Here is a 20926-nt window from a genome sequence, read left to right as displayed (position 1 = left end):
GCCTGGACCCGGGTCGCCACATGTGCCAGTCAGTGGGGCCTGCTGTCGCTCTTGCCTTTCCCGGGCCTGTCCCTCCACAACTTGCCTTTCCGTACTGACACACAAATGTTTTCCTACAAAACAGCGTTATTCAGAGTGATCATTTCCTAGGCCACCCTTCAAGATATCATGCAACGCCAAGTCCTCCTAAACCTCCCGGAGTCTGGATTCCAACCCCTGAGCTCCTCTCAGAGTGGGGAGCCCCCCCCCCAGCGAGCCCCAAACTGAGCATGGAGTAGCTGGGGCTCCATAGGCATAGCTGGGTCACTTCTGCAGTCATGTGATCAAAAGACCTTCTTTCCCCCTCCCCAAAAGTGGATCCTAGAAGATCTCTGTATCGGTGTGGTAGGGAGAACGGATTCTCCAACTCCTCTTTAGTAGGAGCCTGCTGTGTGCTGGTGAGACGCTAGTTGGAGCAGATCCTGCTCAGTCAGGGTTATATTTTGATGCCAGCAGGGCAGGTGGGTAGTCAAAAAATAAATCTGCTAATCATAAAATATCATGTGTTCCTAGTACTGTGAGTTCACGCAAAGGGGAAATGTTACAGAGAATCAGGGGAGAGAAGATCAATACGGTTAAGGTGGCCAGGAAAGTACTTACAGAATGGACACATTTAAGTCTCAACCTGCGCAATGACAATCTGGTGGCCGCACATGTGGGCAGGAAGCCAGGTGGCCAGTGTGGCCGGAGGACAGCGCCCTGGGTGGGAGGAGGCGTGAAATACAGGCAGTAATTAAACAAGACGGGCCCTCGGAGATGAAAGTGGGCACTTTGGATTTATTTTAGCTCCAGGCCTATTAGAAGGTTTAAGCAAAGTAGTAGCAGTGCGATCTCCATTCTAAAACCGCTTCGATGTGGATGGACCTGGAGGGTACGATGCTGAGTGAACTAAGTCAATCGGAGAAGGACAAACATTATATGGTCTCATTCATTTGGGGAATATAAAAAATAGTGACAGGGAATAAAGGGGAAAGGCGAAAAAAATGAGTGGGAAATATCAGAAAGGGAGACAGACCATGGAAGACTCCTAACTCTGGGAAACAAACTAGGGGTGGTGGAAGGGGAGGAGGGCGGGGGGTGGCGGTGACTGGGTGACGGGCACTGAGGGGGGCACTTGATGGGATGAGCACTGGGTGTTATTCTATATGTTGACAAATGGAACACCAATAAAAAATAAATGTATAAAAAAATAAAATAATAAAATAAAATAAAATAATAAAATAATAATAAAATAAAATAAATAAAATAAAATAAAATAAAATAAAAACCACAACTTGGCTGCCGTGTTGAATATGAATATGTTGAATATGAAAGAGGTAAGAAGCTATAAGGAGGTAAGAAGGTGAGAAGTTGTATCTACCCACAGCTCAGGCAGGGGATGCTGACAGGTTGGGTTCTTGTGGTAAGATGGAGGTTGAGGAAAGAGACCTGAACAGGATATAATTTGGTTGGGTCAATGATAATGGGACTGGCTCAGAAACGAGACGCAGGGACTGAGGATTGGGGGAAACTCTTTTGATTTTGGTGTGAGCACCTGGGTGGTTTGCAGTTCTGTACAATCGGACGTGATAGACCGTGGGAGGAACAGACTTGGGGATGGCAGAAATAAGAGTTCCTATTTGGCTAATTTGTCTTAGTTGGCTCTTAATCAGTTCTTCAAAATCCAGGGGTAGGACCAAGCAGACCAGACCACTGAAGATATAAGTCTGATTTCCAATATAGACATCAGGGCTGTCAATATAAATTGAGGTATCAGCAGCATATAGGTGACCGCCAGCTGGGAGACTGGCTGAAATCATGTAGGAAAGGGTTTCAATGGAGACAGTGAGAGTCTGCGACCTGGGGCACCCCAAGGTCTAGTAATCAGAAAAGAGGGGAGAAGCCAGAAAAGAAGATGGAGAAGCAGCCAATGAGGTAGGAGGACCACAAGGGGAATTTTCCAACGCTGAAGCCAACAGCAAGTGTTCCAGAGAGAGAGAAAACTAATTAAATACAAATGAGAGACGGAATAAGATCATCAGGGAGAGATGGCCATTGGATTTAACAAGCGAAGGTTAATGAGACCTTGGAAAGTTTGTTTTTTAAGTGATTACATCTGATAAAAGGAATGCGCCATACCACTTTTTCTACTTGAATTTCATAACCAATCTAATGCTGAAAGAATTAAGTGGGAAAGGATGTTATCTAGATTACAAAATTCAGCTTGGAAGTACGGGCTATAAATAAATATAAAGAACTTTGTCATATTATTTGAAGGACACATGGAAGAACTATCATTACGTCATGTGGCTTGACATATTTTCCAGTCAAGAGATCTCTAAATGTTAGAATCAATTCCTGCAAGAGTGAGAGGCAATTTTAATGATTTCTGCTTTATTACAGTCTTAACCCATGTCTATTGTTGTCATGAAGTAGATCAACTGGTCCCATTCATTTGAATTAAGGGAGGAAGCTACTTGCAGCAGGCAGAAACCACATTCCGTGACTTACAACTATGTGTTTTGTTTTTTTTTTTCCCTCTAACCCAGGTATGGTGACATGGTACCAAAAACCATAGCGGGGAAGATTTTTGGCTCCATCTGTTCGCTGAGCGGGGTCTTGGTCATTGCTCTGCCGGTTCCAGTGATTGTATCTAACTTCAGTCGAATCTACCACCAAAATCAACGAGCAGACAAACGGAGGGCACAGAAGGTGTGTATTCAGCTCTTGCAACCATGATTTAGCATCTCCCACTTTTTAGAGTGAGCTTGAAAATCCTTTACAGGCTATTCGGTGTTCCAGATGGCATCGGTAGTTGCATCAGTCAGCACATGCTAGGTTATACTAATCGGTTCTTCAAATCCAGGGGTTATACTACAGTTAAAAAAAAAAAGGGGGGGGAAGGAAGGAAGGGAGGAAGGGAGGGAGGGAGGGAAGAAAGAAAAAGGAAGGAGGGAAGGAAGGAAGGAAGGAAGGAAGGAAGGAAGGAAGGAAGGAAGGAAGGAGGGAGGGAGGGAGGGAGGGAGGGAGGGAGGGAGGGAGGGAGGGAGGAAGAAAGAAAAGGAAAGGAAAGGAAAGAAAGAAGAAAGAAAGAAAGAAAGAAAGAAAGAAAGAAAGAAAGAAAGAAAGAAAGAAAGAAAGAAAGAAAGAACCTTAATATCTCAGTGTCTTAAAACAAGAAGGAATATTTCTCAGTCATGCTGCAGGTCCACGACTGGGACGGCCGTGGGGACTCCCATCTTGACGAGGTGCCTCTGCAATCACTGAAGCAGGGGTAGCAGGACATGATGAATCACAATGAGTCCTAAAACCTCCTCCGGGAAGTAGGCCAGGCCCCCTTCCACTTGTACCGCGCTAGCCAAAGTAAGCACACAGCCATGTGTGACTTCAAAGTGGGCAGGGAAATATAATCCTACTGTGCAATCGGAGCAGAGAGAAGGAATCATGGAGTAAACAGCGCTAATGATGGTAGTAAAATCAAAGATAGACTCCTGGCAAATTTTATCAGAGTCAGATTTCTAGACCCGATTCATTTAGTCTCTCGATCCATCAGGGGTCAAGCTGGTTCCAGTAGACAAGGACTATTAAAAGGAACTAAGATACGTCTCAGATATTTTCAATAGTTGACCCAGGAAGTAGGAGAAATCTGATCACTGGTAGCGGAGTTTTATTCCTGGCCCAGCAGTTGACTGATTCTCTGCACTTCGTGCCAGGTATTAATCCCTCTACAAGGAAGCAGGATGCATACACCACTGTACAAGGGGAAGACATACCTACCTCACAGGGAGGTGAAGAACATACGCACATGTATAGAAATCAATATAATGCTAAAGATAGGTAACATTTATTGCTGGTTTACTATGTCCCAGGTACTGGTTTGGTGTCTTTGAAAAATGATTCATGTTGTCTTCATGGGTCTGGGAGTGAGTCGTCATAATTATTCTTATTTTTCAAATGAGGATGCTAAGGTATCCAGAAGTTGAGAAGTTCTAGGGGCACATACTCCATAAATTTAAGAACCACCATTCAATCCAAGCCCACGAGGCTCCCAGGTTCATACCCTCAAACACTATAGGAGACTGCTTCTCAGAAAAACTAAATGTCAGTACACTTCCCTTCCTCGATTTTGTCAAAATAGTCACCTTTAGAGTCAGGGCCCTTGCTTCTTAGAAATAATTTTGTAAATCTCTTTTTTTTTTAATTTTTTATTTATTTGTGATAGTCACACGGAGAGAGAGAGAGAGGCAGAGACACAGGCAGAGGGAGAAGCGGGCTCCCTGCAGGGAGCCCGACGTGGGACTCGATCCCGGGTCTCCAAGATCGCGCCCTGGGCCAAAGGCAGGCGCTAAACCACTGCGCCACCCAGGGATCCCTGTAAATCTCTTTTATAGTTTCCTCAGGACTGTAGTGCTGGATCCTCAGTACTCCTCGTGGACACCGTCTCATGGTCCTTTATGGATAATTTTATTTTAGTTAATTTCCAGAAACTATTCATAACCATGACTGTGGATGCCCAATCCTGTAGTATGACTATAAAATATCATGAGAGGTTTGGGTGCCGTTTATAACTGGCTTTGTAGGTAATTCTGGAACAGGCTTTTAAGTAAGCTTTTGAACAATGTTAGTCTTTTAGTAGGGTATAAAAATCTCATAAGGTAACTCTTGGGAAAGTTTAAGCTAATCAGTATAGTCACAGAGCATATTGTCCTGAGAACACGGTCGTGTCCACCAGCACAGATCCGTTTGCAAAGAACCACTTTGTCAGCCGTGTCTTTTGTAGCTTCAGAGAATCCCCCATTTTTGGACAGGTACCTACCCTTTAACTAGTTATTGTAGAGAGTAGGATAGTCCGGTTAATATGAATCTATGAAACTGATAATTCGATAAACAGAGGTTAGACAAAGGCACCCTCTGACCAGGTGTAGTCTCATGTAGGGCACACATTTGGCAAGTAGAAAGGGAGAAATTTTAGCCACAGTTGGCCGCCTCACCAGCGACTTCCGTGCACACGACTGTGTCTCTGCCCACACGTTACAATATTTCTCCTGGGCTTACGTGTACACTGTTCAAAATAACAAAAATCCTACAAAAAGCCTAGTTCCCCAGGACCCATCCATCTCCATTCTAGAAATGCCTTCTTTGATATAAGAGCTACCTGTGATTCATTTTCTCAATGCAAAAACAAAAACAAAAGCCCCACCCATATGGAAACTGTAGGAAGAATAAATCTGATTTTCAAAAAGGCCGAACCCCAAAATATCTGCATTTTCTTCAGACTTTGTCATCTGCAACAAGCGAATCAGTAAGGAAAATCTTAGAATAATTTAGAAGCCTTTTTGCATAAATAAATTCAGAATGCAAAAAATAAACGAATAAGTATTTTTTAAGTACACTAAATTGAAAAGCGTGCTTTAGGAATGATTTTCGGTATCTTTAAAATATTTCCTCTCTTCTAAGTTTCTGCCGTAGTGTGGTGAATTTTGTGTGGCTGCTAGAGAAATTAATCAAGCCAAATATAATAACCTAATGTGATATGTCCAGTAAAGAGTCTGTGATCAATAAACCGACCAGAGTTATCTATGAAAGAATAATGCGTATGGAAGTAAGTAAGGAATATTTCCTATGTTCCTTCCCAGAAGATTCAAAAAAAGAAACGGAATAAACGTTCCTTAAAAGTGTGTGGTTAAGGGAGTTTGCGTTTATCTGGAACCGGATGATTTGACAAATATCAGTCATGAAAAAATAGCCAGTTAATTCAGTCAAGCAAACATTCCATTCAGTAAAAATAAGAGTCAGGCTAAAAATAAGAAGTATTACAAACTGTTTTTCAGATCATATTTTTTGGTGTTTGGTCCCATCTTCAACTCCAAGCTCAAGCGAGAGCATGAAATATATACAAGTTTGAGAACATTCCCCTGGGCACTTAGGGATACTTTCCTTCTTCTAGGTTCTCCCCTCAGCAAGGATCCTTTCTACTTTCACTCCCTCTCCCCACTCTTAAAAGGATTGCATCATTTACCTGTTTCTAGCAATCCTTGATCATTTCTTGACCAAACACTAACCCGTGGGTGAGTCTAGACGAACTGTGACATCTCTCCTTCACTCTCACCACAGGTAATTCTATTTTAATAGATTTATTTAATCACTCGGTTGTTCAAAAAGTATTTGTGGAGTAGAAGGTGTTTGTTAAAATAAAGCCAGGTTGATGCAATGACATTTGGAACCTACCCTGCTTCAATACAAATCACACCGGTCGATCTACAAGACTAACTTGTAAGTAATTATCATGTATAATAGTAATAGTAATTATAAAATTTAATAGGCTAATAGCAAAAACAACAACTCTCTCTAGATTTTCTAGTATATCCCAGGTGCTTTATATCTGTTATTTATATTTTCACAATCAATTTGCAAAAGAAGTGTTATTATTTCCATTTTACAGATGACTTGCTTATGCTTATACACTTATTGATTAAAGTCAAAGAGGAGAAAATTCTGTCATCGTTAAAGCCGTGTATCTTTAGGGATTTTCCTATAGATAATTCTAAATGCAGTGAGAAGTTTTGAATCAATGGGCCGATGTACAGCCAATGTGCAATGGAAGTAAATGTTTTACTTGTCGCGTAAAGATGCTGACATTGATACAGAAAGAAGTTACCGGTGCTCATTGATCGCGCTTTGGTGATTCTCAAACTTCAGACACATTGGAATCATCTAAAGAGCTTGTTAAAACACAGATGGTTAGACCCACCCCCGAAGCATTTGATTCCGTCGCGTGGGATTACAGTCTGCAAATCTGCATTTCTAACGAGTTCCCAAGTGAGAGCGATACCGCTGGCCTGAGAACCATACTCTAGAGCCATTTGTCTAGGACATTCATTGATGATCAAATTGGATTATTTCTATAGCATTCTAGAATAATTAAAATAAATAACACCCTGCTAAAGCCTGAGTATGATCTCTCTTAGATTATTAGCCAATATTAAAACCTATCACTCAGGCCCTACGCCAGGCCTCTGTGGATAACCAGATTTTTTGGTCTGTAGTTTAAGAAGCCCCATCACGAACACACGTAAGAATCTGGAGGTTTCATACTTCTTGAAATCCACTCTGTTTCAGCCCTTATGGAATTAACTACTTCTGCCCTTAAGTCTCCGTTCCATCCCCACACCACCTAATGTACCCACCCCGCTCAGGGCGCGGTACTCAGCTCCCATATCACCCACTTAGTGAAAATGTTCCTAACGGATGTGGACACCATTAATTGCTCCATCCTCTCTTCCCCCACAATATCATGCACGCTCTGTTACCGTGTATCACACTGTATTCTCCTTCTCTGCTGTTCTGAGTTCAGTGCCGGGCATACGATAGGCTCTTGACACTTGGGTAGGAAGTGAAAGAATAAACAATGAGGTGTCGTTCACCTTGACAATGTCCTCCATCCCCGGCGTAGGATGGGTATTCCTAGAACCAGTTGGAAACAATATTGGGAAGCACCATTCTCATCTCTAGTACCTGCCTGTATCTTCTTTCCGTTCTTACCTCTTCCTACTTAGAGAACTTTCACTACTCTTGGGGCCACGGGTCTGGTGTCCCTTCCACTGACCCCAATGCCGGCACCATCTCTACCCAGCCCTGCCATCACCACGATTCATCAAACTCCAGAGCTGGCTGGGAATCCTAGACTATCTCCCACTGACTTCCCCCCACCCGCCCCCCTCTCTCTTTATTAGTATTTGGCACTAACTTGTCTCATTTCTAAGAGAATATTTACCTTAACCAATGGAAAGATGCCAATAAATTCCTTAAATTTGTAAAAGCTGATAAAGCTTAATGTGCTACCCCGACATGAGACATTTTACTAAACTTTAAGTGAAGGTAACAAGTCTAAGGAAGGATTTCCAGAATAAATGGCATATGCTGCATGTGGGCTGATGTTTGAGGAGTGAGGAATTGCCTCACACTGCAAAGGAGGAAGGCCTTCGATGCCTCACTTTTAAAGCTGCCTAGGATGCCCTTGTTCTTCAAAAGTATTGAAAACATTTTGTGATTTGCCAGTAACGTGGTCCAGTAACTTCCCACAATCTACCTCAGACCTCATTTAGAAGATCGATGGCATTTAAGAACATTGCCGTCTCAATGGTTTTTGGCTTATCCTGTATATCTTTCTCCAACTGGGTCCCCGGCCTCTGTTCCAGAGGATACATTGTAAAGTTTATGTAATGTCACTTGGTGCAATTAAAAGACAATCTGCGTGTTGAAACCACTGCATACTGGGCCTCCGACTACTCCACAGTAAAAGGGTTCTGGTCAGATGAGTATGAGAAAAAATTATATACTTGTATCCCCCCTTTTGTCTTCACAATGAACATCTACAATACATGGTAAGGAATCCAACGGCAAAGAAACCCTTTTAACCTCTCAGCATTTCCCAAACTTTTCTTGACCACAGAACCCGTCGTTGGTTTCATTTGGTTGGTTTGGATTCTACCCATAACACTTACTAGTTCCTTGGAACCCAACTTTGAGAAATCCTGCTGAGGATTGAAATTTGTCTTAATTTAGAGAATTAAGAAGAAAGCTGAATTTATGAAGAATTGAGATGCACGGGGGAAATGTGCTTATGGGACAATTTATTTTTTCCAACACCATCGGTGTTTCTCAAGACAGATAAAGACTATCAAAAATAACTTCAAAGCTCTTTCTTTTTTTTTTTTTTACAAAGACAATATAAACCTTTTTTTTGTCTAATTAAAAATTTGGAAGCCTCCTCTTTTCCAAATAGGCTTAAGTATTTACTGAAGCTTTATTCTCATTCCATAATATTTGCTGGTACTTGGCCATGCCAAGAAGTTGTATTTCCTACAAAACTGAGGGTGGGGGCCGCAAGGAATACACTTCCTCTTACCGGTGGATGGTTTTTGTTTGACCTCCCATTTGCACGGCCACCGTTGCCAAGATTGTCATACTGACTGGGTCAGAAGTAAAGTGATTTTTCTAAAATATCTTTGTAAAAGAAATTTCCTCAATTACCTACTGAAAGCAAAGATGTAATCACAGGTCATAAAAGCTAGCACTATCCAACAGACATTTGGTGTGGCGCTCCACAAGACCAATTAAACCAATTAACTCATAGGATATCGTTGTAAAATGAAAGAAAAGTCGTGATTGAAATTGAGATGGGAGGTTTTTTTTCTAATCATAGTACTTGGCTTAGCAAAATGGCTATTCTGTGTCTAAAACAACTGCTTCTTTTTCCCTGAAGCGTAGAGCCACTTCTCTTGTACTGGTTGCCACCACATGTAGGCTTTCCACAGCGGGAAAGACATGTCATTTTCCTTTGCTGGACAGTGGTTTTGGTTAATGTAAATAAGTGTCTCATTTATGGAAAAAAAAAATAATGTTTTCTGATACAGCTGCTAAGTGCTTGGAGAATGACACAGGTGAGGCTAGTAACCGTGACAGAAACCATGTGACTACGTGCAGTAGTTGACAGAGGAAGGAAAGGAGGAAGGAAGGCGGGAGGGAAGGAAGGAGGGGAGATGGAAGAAAGGAAAGAAGGGGGGAATGGAGAGAGGGAGGGTGGGAGGAAGGGGTAGGGTGGGATCGGAGTGAGACCAGAAAAGGCATTAAGTGTTTCAGGAGACCAATGAGACGTTAGGACTCAAATTTCAGCAATAATCCTTTTCTGGAAACCAAACGTATACTTAGGTTACTTATTTCTGAATTATTACATCAATTCAAAGTCATTTCCAAAAGTGCTTGTCACGTCCCATTGTTTTATCAAGTCCTGAAATCCTGGCTGCGCAGCACAGCTTCTGAAGTTAAAAATTTCCTACCTCCCAACCTCATTCTCTAGCATTGTCTCAGTACTTTGAGCGATCTAAACAGTATACCGCCAACCAAGAGTGACATTTGTCTATTTTTTTCCCATCATTTATGAATATGATCTTCGTACAAAGTATTATTTTAACCTGGAATCAGCAAACAGGAAGAGTAAATTCACAGAGGAAGGGAGAAGGGGTGGAGTTGAAGCCGGATGATATCTCAATGCTATTTTGAGAGCTTCAGCGTCCCAGTGCTACCCTCAGACCCTGGGCGTGAAAGGGCATCTTGGTACAGCCTTGGAGGGAAGTCTGGTAAAACCTATCCAACGTGCACCCTTTGATCTAGGAATAGTTCTCCTTCTGGAAATCTGTCTTGCAGATAAGTTCGTCCTGATGTCCAAGGCAGGCACCATTGCTTGTAGCAGCAAAAGGTGCCTTAAAAATTAGTGGTAGCCGGCTGGCTGCGTAAGCGATGCTTTATTCATTGGCCTATTAGGTATTTATAAAGAATGAGGTGGATCTATATATGTAGATACGGAGGGAGTTCCGATCTGTTAAATGAGAACAGCTGAGTGCAAAGGAGTGGGAGGCATATTGTCCCAAATGAGTAAAAATATGTGTATATTGATGTATGACGTATTGATGTGATCACACGTCAATATACACATGTATATGTAATTACACACACACACACTCTTAATTTATATGCCTAGAAAATTTCTGGCAAGATTCTTTAGAAATATGACCAGTGGTTCCTCTGAAGCATAAAAATAGGGCAGCTCCAAGGTCCAGAGAGACTTACTTATTTTTGATGCACTTTTGTATGAATAGAATTTTTGGTCATATGTGTATATTCATTTTCCATTAAAAAAAATCTAGATGATTTTTAGATTTTTTTATTAAAAAGAACATCCCGGGGCTGGAGACCACAGATAGGATTTATCTGGGTTGTTTAGAAAGGGAAAAGAAGGGATCTTTAGGGAGTCGTTCTATAGGAACTGCACCACGCCGTTCCAGTCGCTTTCCTGTATACGCTTGCTAGATACACATCGTGCAAACAGCACGTTCACCCAAATAATGTCCTCCAGGAGGTGAAAACCAGACTCGTTCCATGGCTCATTCCAGATACAACAGCAGTTCCAAAGGAGAGCGGAATATCAGAAATCTGGCTAAGCAGTCAGTTTGCCCAGCAATATCGCTTTGGTGATCTCTCTGTAAGTGTGAACACTTGAAGGAACCAACCCAAAGCCCTCTAAATCGAAGAACACTCTCTATGCATGAATATTTTAAAATTAAAAAGTAATGTCATAAATCTCCTTGGAGTGGCTCACTGTGCTCTCGTTTCAACAAATTCAGGAGAGAAACAGAAATCAGATAAGTGTGCTCTAGTGTGGACCAGTGTCAGTAGAAAAGATGGGTGGATTAGGGATTTTTATTTTTTCTTGAGACTCCATGTTACTCGGCACGAGGTCAACATTGCCGGATTTAACAAAATAATCGCAAGAAAATGTTTAATAGTTGAGAGTGCAGGGTTTTGTTTTGTTTTTTTTTTTTTAGAAAAAAACCTTTAAAAAGGCAAGAAGGCAAAAAGGAGGGAAGCAAGGACGGCAGGCGGGCGGGCAGGCGGTTGGTTCCTGGAACGTGTTTGCTATTTTTAAAAGGGGGCGAGTGTAGATGAAGGTGAGTTGGAAGCTGCTTTGCAATGTCTTCACCTCGTTGAGCTACTCCGCCTGGGGTAAGTGGGAACATAAGTGAAGCAATACTGGCATTTTTCTCCGAACGCGAGGGACGGAGACAACAATGCGAGAACCTGATCTTACCTTGGAGACTCAGGGCCCCGAGTGGAGGGGGTGACCCAGCGGCCGGGGGGACTGCGTGGCCCTGGAGAAGTGCAGGGAACAAAGCGTGCAGGTGTCATTCTCAGCCCCGCGCGGGGACAGCTCGCCGGGCCTCACCGCCCGGGTGCCCACGTGCGTGTGACCCCAGGGCGCACTGACTGCGGTAAGGAAACAGCTCCTGGCTATTAACCCGCCACTTCTTTCTCTTCCGGCTTCTAGAAAGCCAGGCTGGCCAGGATCCGGGCGGCCAAGAGCGGGAGCGCCAACGCCTACATGCAGAGCAAGCGCAACGGCTTACTCACCAACCAGCTGCAGGTACGGGCCGCGTGTCACTTGCTCGTGGCCACTTTCCTCGCGTGATGGGGATTTGCTCGTGTCCGGCCTTCCATGGCCTGGGGGGACTCGGACGCTGGCTCCTCCAGCCACCCAAGCGCCCTCTGTAAATGCCCCCTCTGGCTGGGGACTTTTTTTTTTTTTAACAAAATTTCCAATTATTTTTTAATTTAAAGGGAGAACTTGGTTACTCATTTTAGGGCTGTTTTGCCTCTGGATTCATTCAAATAGCCGCTTAAGAAGAGCTTAAAATGTTTACACCGTATTTACAAAGAATACCGTTAGCCAGCAGCGACCCCTGGGCCCTGCCCCGGGGCTGCTGACCCCGTGTCGCCCGAGAATCAGCACCTCGGCTGGTGACCTGCTTTGCTGGCTTATGTGCACAAGGGGAAGGTCAGGAAGCCTCGGCTCGAATACCCATTTTTGTTTCAAAACGACTTATTTCCTTAAAATTCCTCTGAGTGCGGTCAGGAGGGCTCGTCTGGCTCCTGATGGGGGGAGCGCCCTCCGGGGTCCACGGGCCCCAGGCCTCTGGCCATCAGAATAGCTTCGCTGTAGGCGAGCGGGTCCTGAGGGCCTGGATCCCGCTTCACCAGCCACAGAGAAGGGCTCGCAGGCTTCCCAAGGTAGGTGGCAGGTGAGTAAGACGATTCCGATTTGCAATTCAGGGAGGCAGGTGGACAAAGACCGCAGCGCTAATTCGGCTCACACGTACACGCTCGTTACCGAAATGACAAGCAACTGCGCATTTGTCCCTTTTTAGTTAAAAAAAGAAATTAAAATGCTGCCATTGAATCTCAGGAGATAGGCTAGCTCTCCCGGGGGAAATGTGTGGCTGAGGTTCTCATTGTTTGCAAATAAAATAGGAAGCGCTTCTGTCTTCTGTGTGTTGACAGTCCTCCGAGGAAGAGCAGGCCTTTGTTAGCAAATCCGGCTCCAGCTTTGAAACCCAGCACCACCACCTGCTTCACTGCCTGGAGAAAACCACGGTAAGGAAAAGGCGCGACCGGCCGCCCTGTGCTGGGACACGAACCCCGGTCGCCTTTGTGCAGACTCCGTGCTTCCAAGGATGAGTTCACTCTCTACGGTACTGGAAAATACATAAAAGATGAAGAAAAAAAAAAAGAAAAAACCCCAACCCACAATATTTGAAATGGCTTTGAAAGACTATAGTGACATTTCAACTTGGAAAGTATTTCGGAGAGTTATTTAAAGTGTGTGCGTCTTTCGTGGTTATCTTTAGTCTGAAATGCCGGTTTACCGCAGGTGGAAAGCTGCTTCCCGACGGCCGACTGCAGGCCCTATAAAATACCATTTTCTCCCTGATTATTGGAATGCTGATTAATCAAAAAACAGTGTCGTTCAGGCGATCCTGACATCGAGGTAAGGGCCATTCCGATAGCCGGAGCAGGAAAAAGTGGAGAGTAACCAGGTAGAAGCGTGTCATTCATTAACAGGTTGTAATGAACAAGAAAGGTAACAAAAAACTGTGTGTCCCCGTAGGGCAATGACACCTTTAATCCGGGGCGGCCCCTTGGCGCGGAGGGGGTCTGCTAGGAAGCTCCGCACCCCTTCCCTCGCTGGCTTGTCGGGGGGTCACGGTCTGTGAGCACAGAGCTGATGGAAACTGCCCCCTCGGGTCCGCTCCCCAGCTCCCCAGATGCCCGCACCTGCCCTCGCACCTCGGGCACCGGCCGGACGCTGGCCCGGGTCCCCGGACAGTCATTCGACGAATTCACATCGCTCGCCTCCCGCGTGGTGGCCGGCGGGGCGCAGCCTGGGTGGCCCCCATCCCGCCTCCGCAGCGGGGACAAACCCGGGGTTCCTGGAGGAGCGTCAGCACCTGCCAAAGGGAAATCGGGGCCACAGTGAGGGGTGCAAAGCCGGAGGAGCCTTGACGGGACAGGGCAGCGAGGCTTCCCGGGGTACTTGCATGCACACCTGCGGGGACGACCAGGAGCTGGCTAGGCAAGGAAGGGAGAGGGCCCCAAGGTGACGCAGGCCACAGAGGCAGGCTGCAGGTGGCCCCAGAGGAGCCCAGAGAGCGCGGGGGCCATCGGAAGGCAGGGCCTAGGCAGACCCAGCGGGAGGCAGAGGAAGTCTAGGGACTGGCGAGACCCAGGAGGCCTGTGGAGACTCCCGATCCCTGTCTCTTTATAAATGGGGAATTATTTGAGGGCTTAAAACACGGTAGTTACCGGATGGTATTTGCATTTGTAACTAAAGATCCATAACTTACAGGAGAAGGTCTGTAGCTGAGGATAACTCTTTGAAAGGTAAATGGTGACATTAATAGATCTATTTATTTCCAGGATTTTTCTCTTTTCATTTTTCACTATCTTAACTTCTATTTTTACCATTTTACCTCTTAAATAAATAAAATTAAAAAACTAACACCGATTCATATCATTCAAATAAAGCTGCCCACAACAATAACCAGCAGCCAGAGGACTTGACCTCACTTCCGTCACCGAGGTGACAACGTAGGACCTCACGCATTGGGTGCTTGTAGCACGTGTGTGGGATGCGCACGGTGAAGGAAGAAAACAGACTGCACATCCCTCATGAGCTCTGCTTTTCCCCAGAAAATTTGATACTGAAATTCATTTCTTCATGAAATCCTGTCCTATCCGGTCATATTATTCTCTGGACCTTAAACAGTGGAGTCCTGAGATTCATTCACTTCAACACGCTTGTCTCAGCAAAGAAATGACAAAATGGGTAACGAAAACAATCTATTTGCTGTTGGCCACTGAGTTGCTTCGATTGTTTCACTAATATTTTAGGATGAGAGATGGTTCTGCGGAACCTGGCATGAGCGGAGCCTCCCGGTACAGGATCATTCCCACCTACACAAAGACAAGAAGAAAATACTCATCGAAGTCATTCCCCCGGCCGTTCAGACCCAGATGTTTTCCCTTATAGCTCGGAAGCGAAATTCTTACATAGGCATGTTAGGAAGTGATTCTGCATTAAGTACTCTAAAAAAGCAAAATTTGCGCTGTGGTTTTTCTAAATTGTGGTGTGTGAGTGATGCCCATCACTGTGCGCCCCGTGGCTAGGGCCGCTCTGCATCCGGGCGGAGGCGATGCGTGCAGCCGGGGACGCGTCACCGGGTAAGGAAGGAGCTCAGAGGGCAGGCTGTCCCCTTCTGGGTCACAGAGTGGCCCGTTTGGCAGTATTTTACCGACTTACCTAACAAGTCACTTGTCCGTACGCTGGGAGTTTTAGAGGAGCATCGCAAGAAATAGAAAGTATCTCCAAGATCTCCCTTTCTGATTAAAAAATGTTTTCAATCCCACGTGAAAATATTTGCTGACATCCAACAGGCCGTCTAATATGAGGCATCCTATCGGAATTGTGTCTTTTCCATAATTCCAATCTGTTCAAAAAAGAAAAGTCGGTGTGAACTTACACATTCGCCGTGACCGCTGTCTTACAGCGTTTTCAAGAGGGTTTTTTTTTTTCTCTTTGTTTCTTCCGTTCCAGAAGTGATGTTTAAATTCACAAGTGATATTTCTTTTTTTTACTTGTTTTTTTTTTAAAAAAAGATGTTACTTATTTATTCATGAGAGACCCAGAGAGAGAGAGAGGCAGAGACCCATGCAGAGGGAGAAGCAGGCTCCCTGAAGGGAGCTCCACGCGGAACTCGATCCCGGGACCTTGGCCTGGGCCCAAGGAGACACCCCCTGCCCCCCGTTGAGCCCCCCGGGCGCCCCTAACAAGTGATATCTGAGGATACAGGTAGTCCCTAGAGAGACCCTCGGTGAGCCTGCAGGTGCCCGTGTGCAGGGCCAACCCGGAGCCCGGCGGCCAGGTTCCCGTCTCTAGGGACGTGGCATCAGTTGCCACCCGGGGGTCTCAGGGTAGGAGCGCGTTTGAGTCTTAAAAAGCAAAGCCAAAAATAAAAAAGAAAAAGAAAAAAAAAAAAAGCAAAGCCAGCCGTTGCCTTTCCTAAAGTGATGACGTGTTTCTGTGCCCCCTTCTCTCGCCCTCGTGACCGCGGAGCAGAATCATGAGTTTGTGGATGAGCAGGTCTTCGAGGAGAGCTGCATGGAAGTGGCGCCTGGCAACCGGCCTTCCAGTCACAGCCCCTCTCTGTCTTCACAACACGGAGTCACCAGCACTTGCTGTTCACGACGACACAAGAAAACCTTCCGCATCCCAAATGCCAACGTGTCAGGAAGCCACCGAGGCAGTGTGCAAGAGCTCAGCACGATCCAGATCAGATGCGTGGAGAGGACCCCGCTGTCGAACAGGTACCCAGGGTGATCCTGCAGGCCCCCTGCTGCTGGGCGTGCTGGGCAATCTTTGGGGCGGTGGGTGGGGGGCGAAGGGTATTTATTTATTTATTTATTTATTTATTTATTTATTTATTTAAACAAATACACCTGAGAAGCACCGTGGCATCTAAATCCTGGTTCCTAGGGTTTAAAATGAGACAGAAACTAATAGGGTAACAAGTAGGAAAGTGGACCTGCTGCGACCATCCCAGGCTTGGAAGTAGCAGGTGTACAGTATGAAGAGTAGAAAGAAGCTGCGGTGGCCAGGCATGCATGCAGCGCGGCTCCCGCCTCTCTACCTCCACCACGTTGGCTTAGGGGAGCAGATACCTTTCTACTCGGGAGCCCCAAAGAGCCTGAGACGATAGCGAGGCAACACCACTAGCAGAGACGAATTAGACTGATGCTGACATCATTGGAAAGTGCTCAGCGCCACCTACACAGACACCTTCCATGTAAGAGTGAAAAATAAAACCATGTGTACATGAGTGTCTCGAGTCAACATATGATTTTGATCATAAAGATATTTGGGGCCACAATGAACACAGAAATCAATCCGTTACAAAAAAAATATATAAGTGAAATGCTAAAATTGTTCACCTCTGGTTCCTTCGTGGACGATTTAAGTGGAATTTTCCTACTGGGATTTCCCTTTGCTTCTCTTTATTGGTTACTTGTTTTTACCACAAACATGTATGTGTAATAAAAGGTAACCCATTTAAACGATACAACTGATTAAGAACGACCAGTTTCTGCCAACATAATTTTGCTTTGTCCTTCAAATTAAATAGCTGTGTTTTTATATTAATAGTCTATTAGTCCAGGGCTGCTCCTTTGTTCTCATTCAACAATCTTTGTGAAAAAGCTGGATGAGATTCTGAATTCGGGCTGTGTTGATTTACATAAATCAGATGTCTCTGGGACCAGAATATTAAATTTTGGAATGATGGAAGATTTCCGTCTCTCACATTTTCTACCTCCGCATTGTTCTCCATCCGTTCCAAAATTAAGTAGAAGGCGGAGAAGTGATCAGAAAGAAAATTTTAGGACATACACATGTTGAGTGAGATTTCCATGAAAATAAGGTAATTAGGTTTGAGTAATTAGCATCCTACGTGCACCCTCCTTGTTCCTCTCCCCTTTTCCCTCCAGCCAGATGGAGTATACAGCTCGTGCGAGAATACCACGGGGGAAAATCTTGAATTTCTGGTAATGGCTAACTTGGAGGGGGGACGGGGTTCTTAGAACTACTTGTCACTAAGTTGAGAGCTTTAAGGGTATCTTTACCCCCGTGGCCAAAAGAACTGAGACACGTTCTCGGGTCGTTGAGGTACATCCCTTCCGTGAGCATCGCAAAGCTCTCAGGGGTCCCGTCTGAAAACGATCTTACTTTGCCCAACCCAGACTTTCCAAAACCAACCCAAGTCTCTTCCTTGCACTTTTGTAGAACACACTTTGAGACACACTTGATGGAACCAGCTCGAGGTGCCTTCTAGACACTTACTTAATGCCAGTGACCTGGCTGACGTTCACCTCCACATATACTAGGCTTGGTCCTTCGTTGTTTTAAAAAAAATCACGGTGACTGTTCTAGAGATACTTAAAACGTGACGGACAAACGTGAAAACACATTCCTCGGTGGTAGGGAAAACAGGGTTTCCGTTAACAGCTTACCTTTAAAAAAATCTCTCTCTTCCTCATCAGCCGGTCCAGTTTAAACGCCAAGATGGAAGAATGTGTTAAACTAAACTGTGAACAACCATATGTGACTACAGCAATAATAAGCATCCCAACACCTCCAGTGACCACCCCAGAAGGAGACGACAGGCCAGAGTCTCCAGAGTACTCAGGAGGCAATATTGTCAGAGTGTCTGCTTTGTAAGACAATTGGAATCAGGTCTAAGAGAACTGGAGCTCTGGCTGGGCAAAGAATCCCATGCGAAAGAAGAAGAAACAATACACGTTTTGCAGATGAGAACAGCAAAGCGAGAAGGTTGGCAGTGAAGTGAAAAAAACAAAGCTTCCAAACTTGAGGATGGAAAGGAAACCACCAAATGGCATTTCTGGGCAGAGTTTGACCTGTCATGCAGAGGAAGAGTCTGTGACCCTTTGACTTTGTGAATGAGCACAATGAAATGCCGCCTATCGATGCTTCTTATGATCTGAACTCTTTTTTAATAAAAATAAATAAAACAAATCTTTGAACATAATGTTCCGGTTGAATGCAAAACAAAAAAAAATATGGAAAACATTTTGATAAAAATTTTTCCTGTTAAAACCATGAACATTGGCTATGATGAAGATTATTACGTATTTAAAAAAAAAGAAAAGAAACTCCTACGACACATTTGTATTGACTGAAGGAAACCATCATAATGCATGCTAGAATTCTTTGGAGCAGTGATTTCAGTGTCCTTCTGTTGTCTTCAGAATAGGCATGATAAACTATAATTGTAGAAAGGGGGAATTTCTGTGCACTTACAACAAGCTGATTGTTCATGTTCCATGGTGGGCTGTGCAAATAAACTCCTTTTAGAGCTGCGGTATTTCTCATGGGGATGCTCATTAGTAAATCTAACGTGTTCAGATAGTTCAGTATTAATTATCGTTTGACCTTGCACCTAGATACTGTTACAACCGCAATAATTCATTGTACACCTGTTGTATCAGGAATCAGGATTTTTTTTGTTGTTGTTGTTGTACCTTCCAGATCTTCATAGATACAGTAAGAGCCACGCTCGTAGAGAAACTTGCGGTGTGGCCGGGTTTTAGAGAACTTTTTAATCCAAAACTATTGTGCCATAAATGTCTTTCGGTAACATTCTCTGGTCCACTGTACCCCCCCGTGACGGTGCATTATCTGTTCTTGGACTTCTATAGCGCCTTTCTATTGGGTTTGTCGTCATCAACCGGACTGACGTTTTGTAGTTCAAATGACTTTCCTACTTTTGTAGTCCCCAGCATATTACCTTGTAAGTAGATCGCTATCGTCAATCCCCTTGTCAAAAATTAGGAGAAAGGAGTTGACATCCGTGAATGATCTCTCTAACCTCTTTGCTGTTAGGGAAAAAGCCCAGACACTGGACGTATCGCTATGGGTTTCAGGCAAAGAGTAGGCTGGGATTGATGTCACAAAATCCGTAATCCCAGAACTTCACTTGATGTATTATTTATTTTACTTTAGATCTTGAATACACTTTGAGAACAACCAATGTGAATTGGAAGGCAGAGATAAACTAGAGTGCTTTACGTAGCAGTATTTGACGAGAGCACGCTTTCTACACCCGTGGAGAAGGCGGCACAAATGTATCTGAGACAGGTTCCTGTGTCCTGCGAGGAGCGATTTTCTCCACTAAATCAGGACAGGAGTTTGATGATGCAACGTCGATCTCTGTGTACATTTAAGTGAAAAGTCTCTACAGCTTTTCACCTTTGAGATATATCAGCAGACGTGTCTGCGCGTGACAGTGTAAAAAAGTTTTACGTCGAATGAAAAGTTTTGTTCATTCCAAACCACCACTGTAAGAAATAAAGTTTAGCCTCCGTACACGGAAAGAATTAATAATTATCCCTCTACTATAGAAGATTTTAAAAATGCTTATCATAATTTATCATAAAAAGGAATTAATCCAACCATTTTCAAGTAAAGCCAGAGATCCTTGCTTCCCATTTCTAGAATAGCTTCTAGAACAGTGCTGTGCACATGGTAGATCTTAATAAATAATTCGCTGAATAAAAGTAAGATCCGCTCTACTATCTCTAGGGAAGAACTGGCTTCATTTCTAGTACGTCTTTTAAAAAATTACTAATCTTCCTGGAGCGTGAATATTAACAATTATATTAACACCTGCCTCATATCACTTTATGCTTCTAGAGCAAATATAGTGAAACTTCTGTGATGGCATTTGTTGAAAAACTTTTTAAAAAGTAGACTAAGGAAACCACAGTCGGGAATACTTAGGTCTTCTGATTCCCAATGAAAAGTTCTATTTTCATGTTCTTAATACTACATTAAAAAAAAAAAAAAGCAGTTAGGCTATTTTAGTTGACAGTTCTGCCTCCTTTTCGACTTCTCATTTATCCCAAACTCTTAATTTCTTTAGATTTTTGGAAAATTAAAAAGAAAACTTTTTGGTGTTTTAGGTGATTTAAAAAATATACTGTGTTGGTGGTGAATGACTATTGATGACTGTGTTAAGTGCATCTGTATTGTAAGTGAAATGTAATTATTTCTGTGTACCATATGGAGTAACCGAGGTCATTGTTTTTGACAATTTTGTTTGAAATTCATATATCTTATTTCAAAGGATAGCATAATATCTGCATTATGCTGGAAAAAAAAATAGACCTTTGGAGAATACTTAAATAAAACATGTGCATGCTTGAACAGGACCACGTGGTTGACCGTTGCTCTTTTTTTCCTGGGCTTCCTTCCTTTCCAAGATCTAGGACGTGCCGCACCCGTACTTGGGAGAACCTTGTAACGTGTAGGAACTCAAAGAACCCGTTGATTGTCAGTTACACCTAAATCTTGTCTAAATCGGTAGAGGCAGTAGATTGCTGCCCACAAAGGGGATTTAGGAGGAGATGTTTTAAAGGAACGGTTTAATACTGTTTAATGATAAAA

At 43.9% G+C, this 20926-nt stretch overlaps 1 protein-coding gene across 2 annotated transcripts in view; it reads left to right on the top strand.

Annotated features, from left to right (window-relative positions):
- Positions 1–20691, top strand: part of KCND2 (potassium voltage-gated channel subfamily D member 2) — a 476195-nt gene extending 455504 nt beyond the window's left edge. The window contains exons 2-6 of one of the 2 annotated variants that reach the window (XM_072783313.1): positions 2568–2730; positions 11903–11998; positions 12913–13005; positions 16028–16275; positions 18004–20691. In XM_072783313.1, coding sequence (XP_072639414.1) covers positions 2568–2730; positions 11903–11998; positions 12913–13005; positions 16028–16275; positions 18004–18181 — 778 coding nt within the window. In that variant the 3' untranslated portion in view covers positions 18182–20691. Of the gene's footprint in view, positions 1–2567; positions 2731–11902; positions 11999–12912; positions 13006–16027; positions 16276–16444; positions 16781–18003 lie in introns of those variants that run through there. The other variant, XM_072783314.1, reaches the window with a different exon arrangement.
- The last annotated feature ends 235 nt before the right edge of the window (positions 20692–20926 follow it).

Source organism: Canis lupus, chromosome 18, assembly GCF_048164855.1.
Source record: "Canis lupus baileyi chromosome 18, mCanLup2.hap1, whole genome shotgun sequence".
Taxonomy (NCBI): domain Eukaryota; kingdom Metazoa; phylum Chordata; class Mammalia; order Carnivora; family Canidae; genus Canis; species Canis lupus.
Note: the sequence above shows the minus strand (reverse complement) of the source record. Positions and strands in the feature narration are given on the sequence as shown.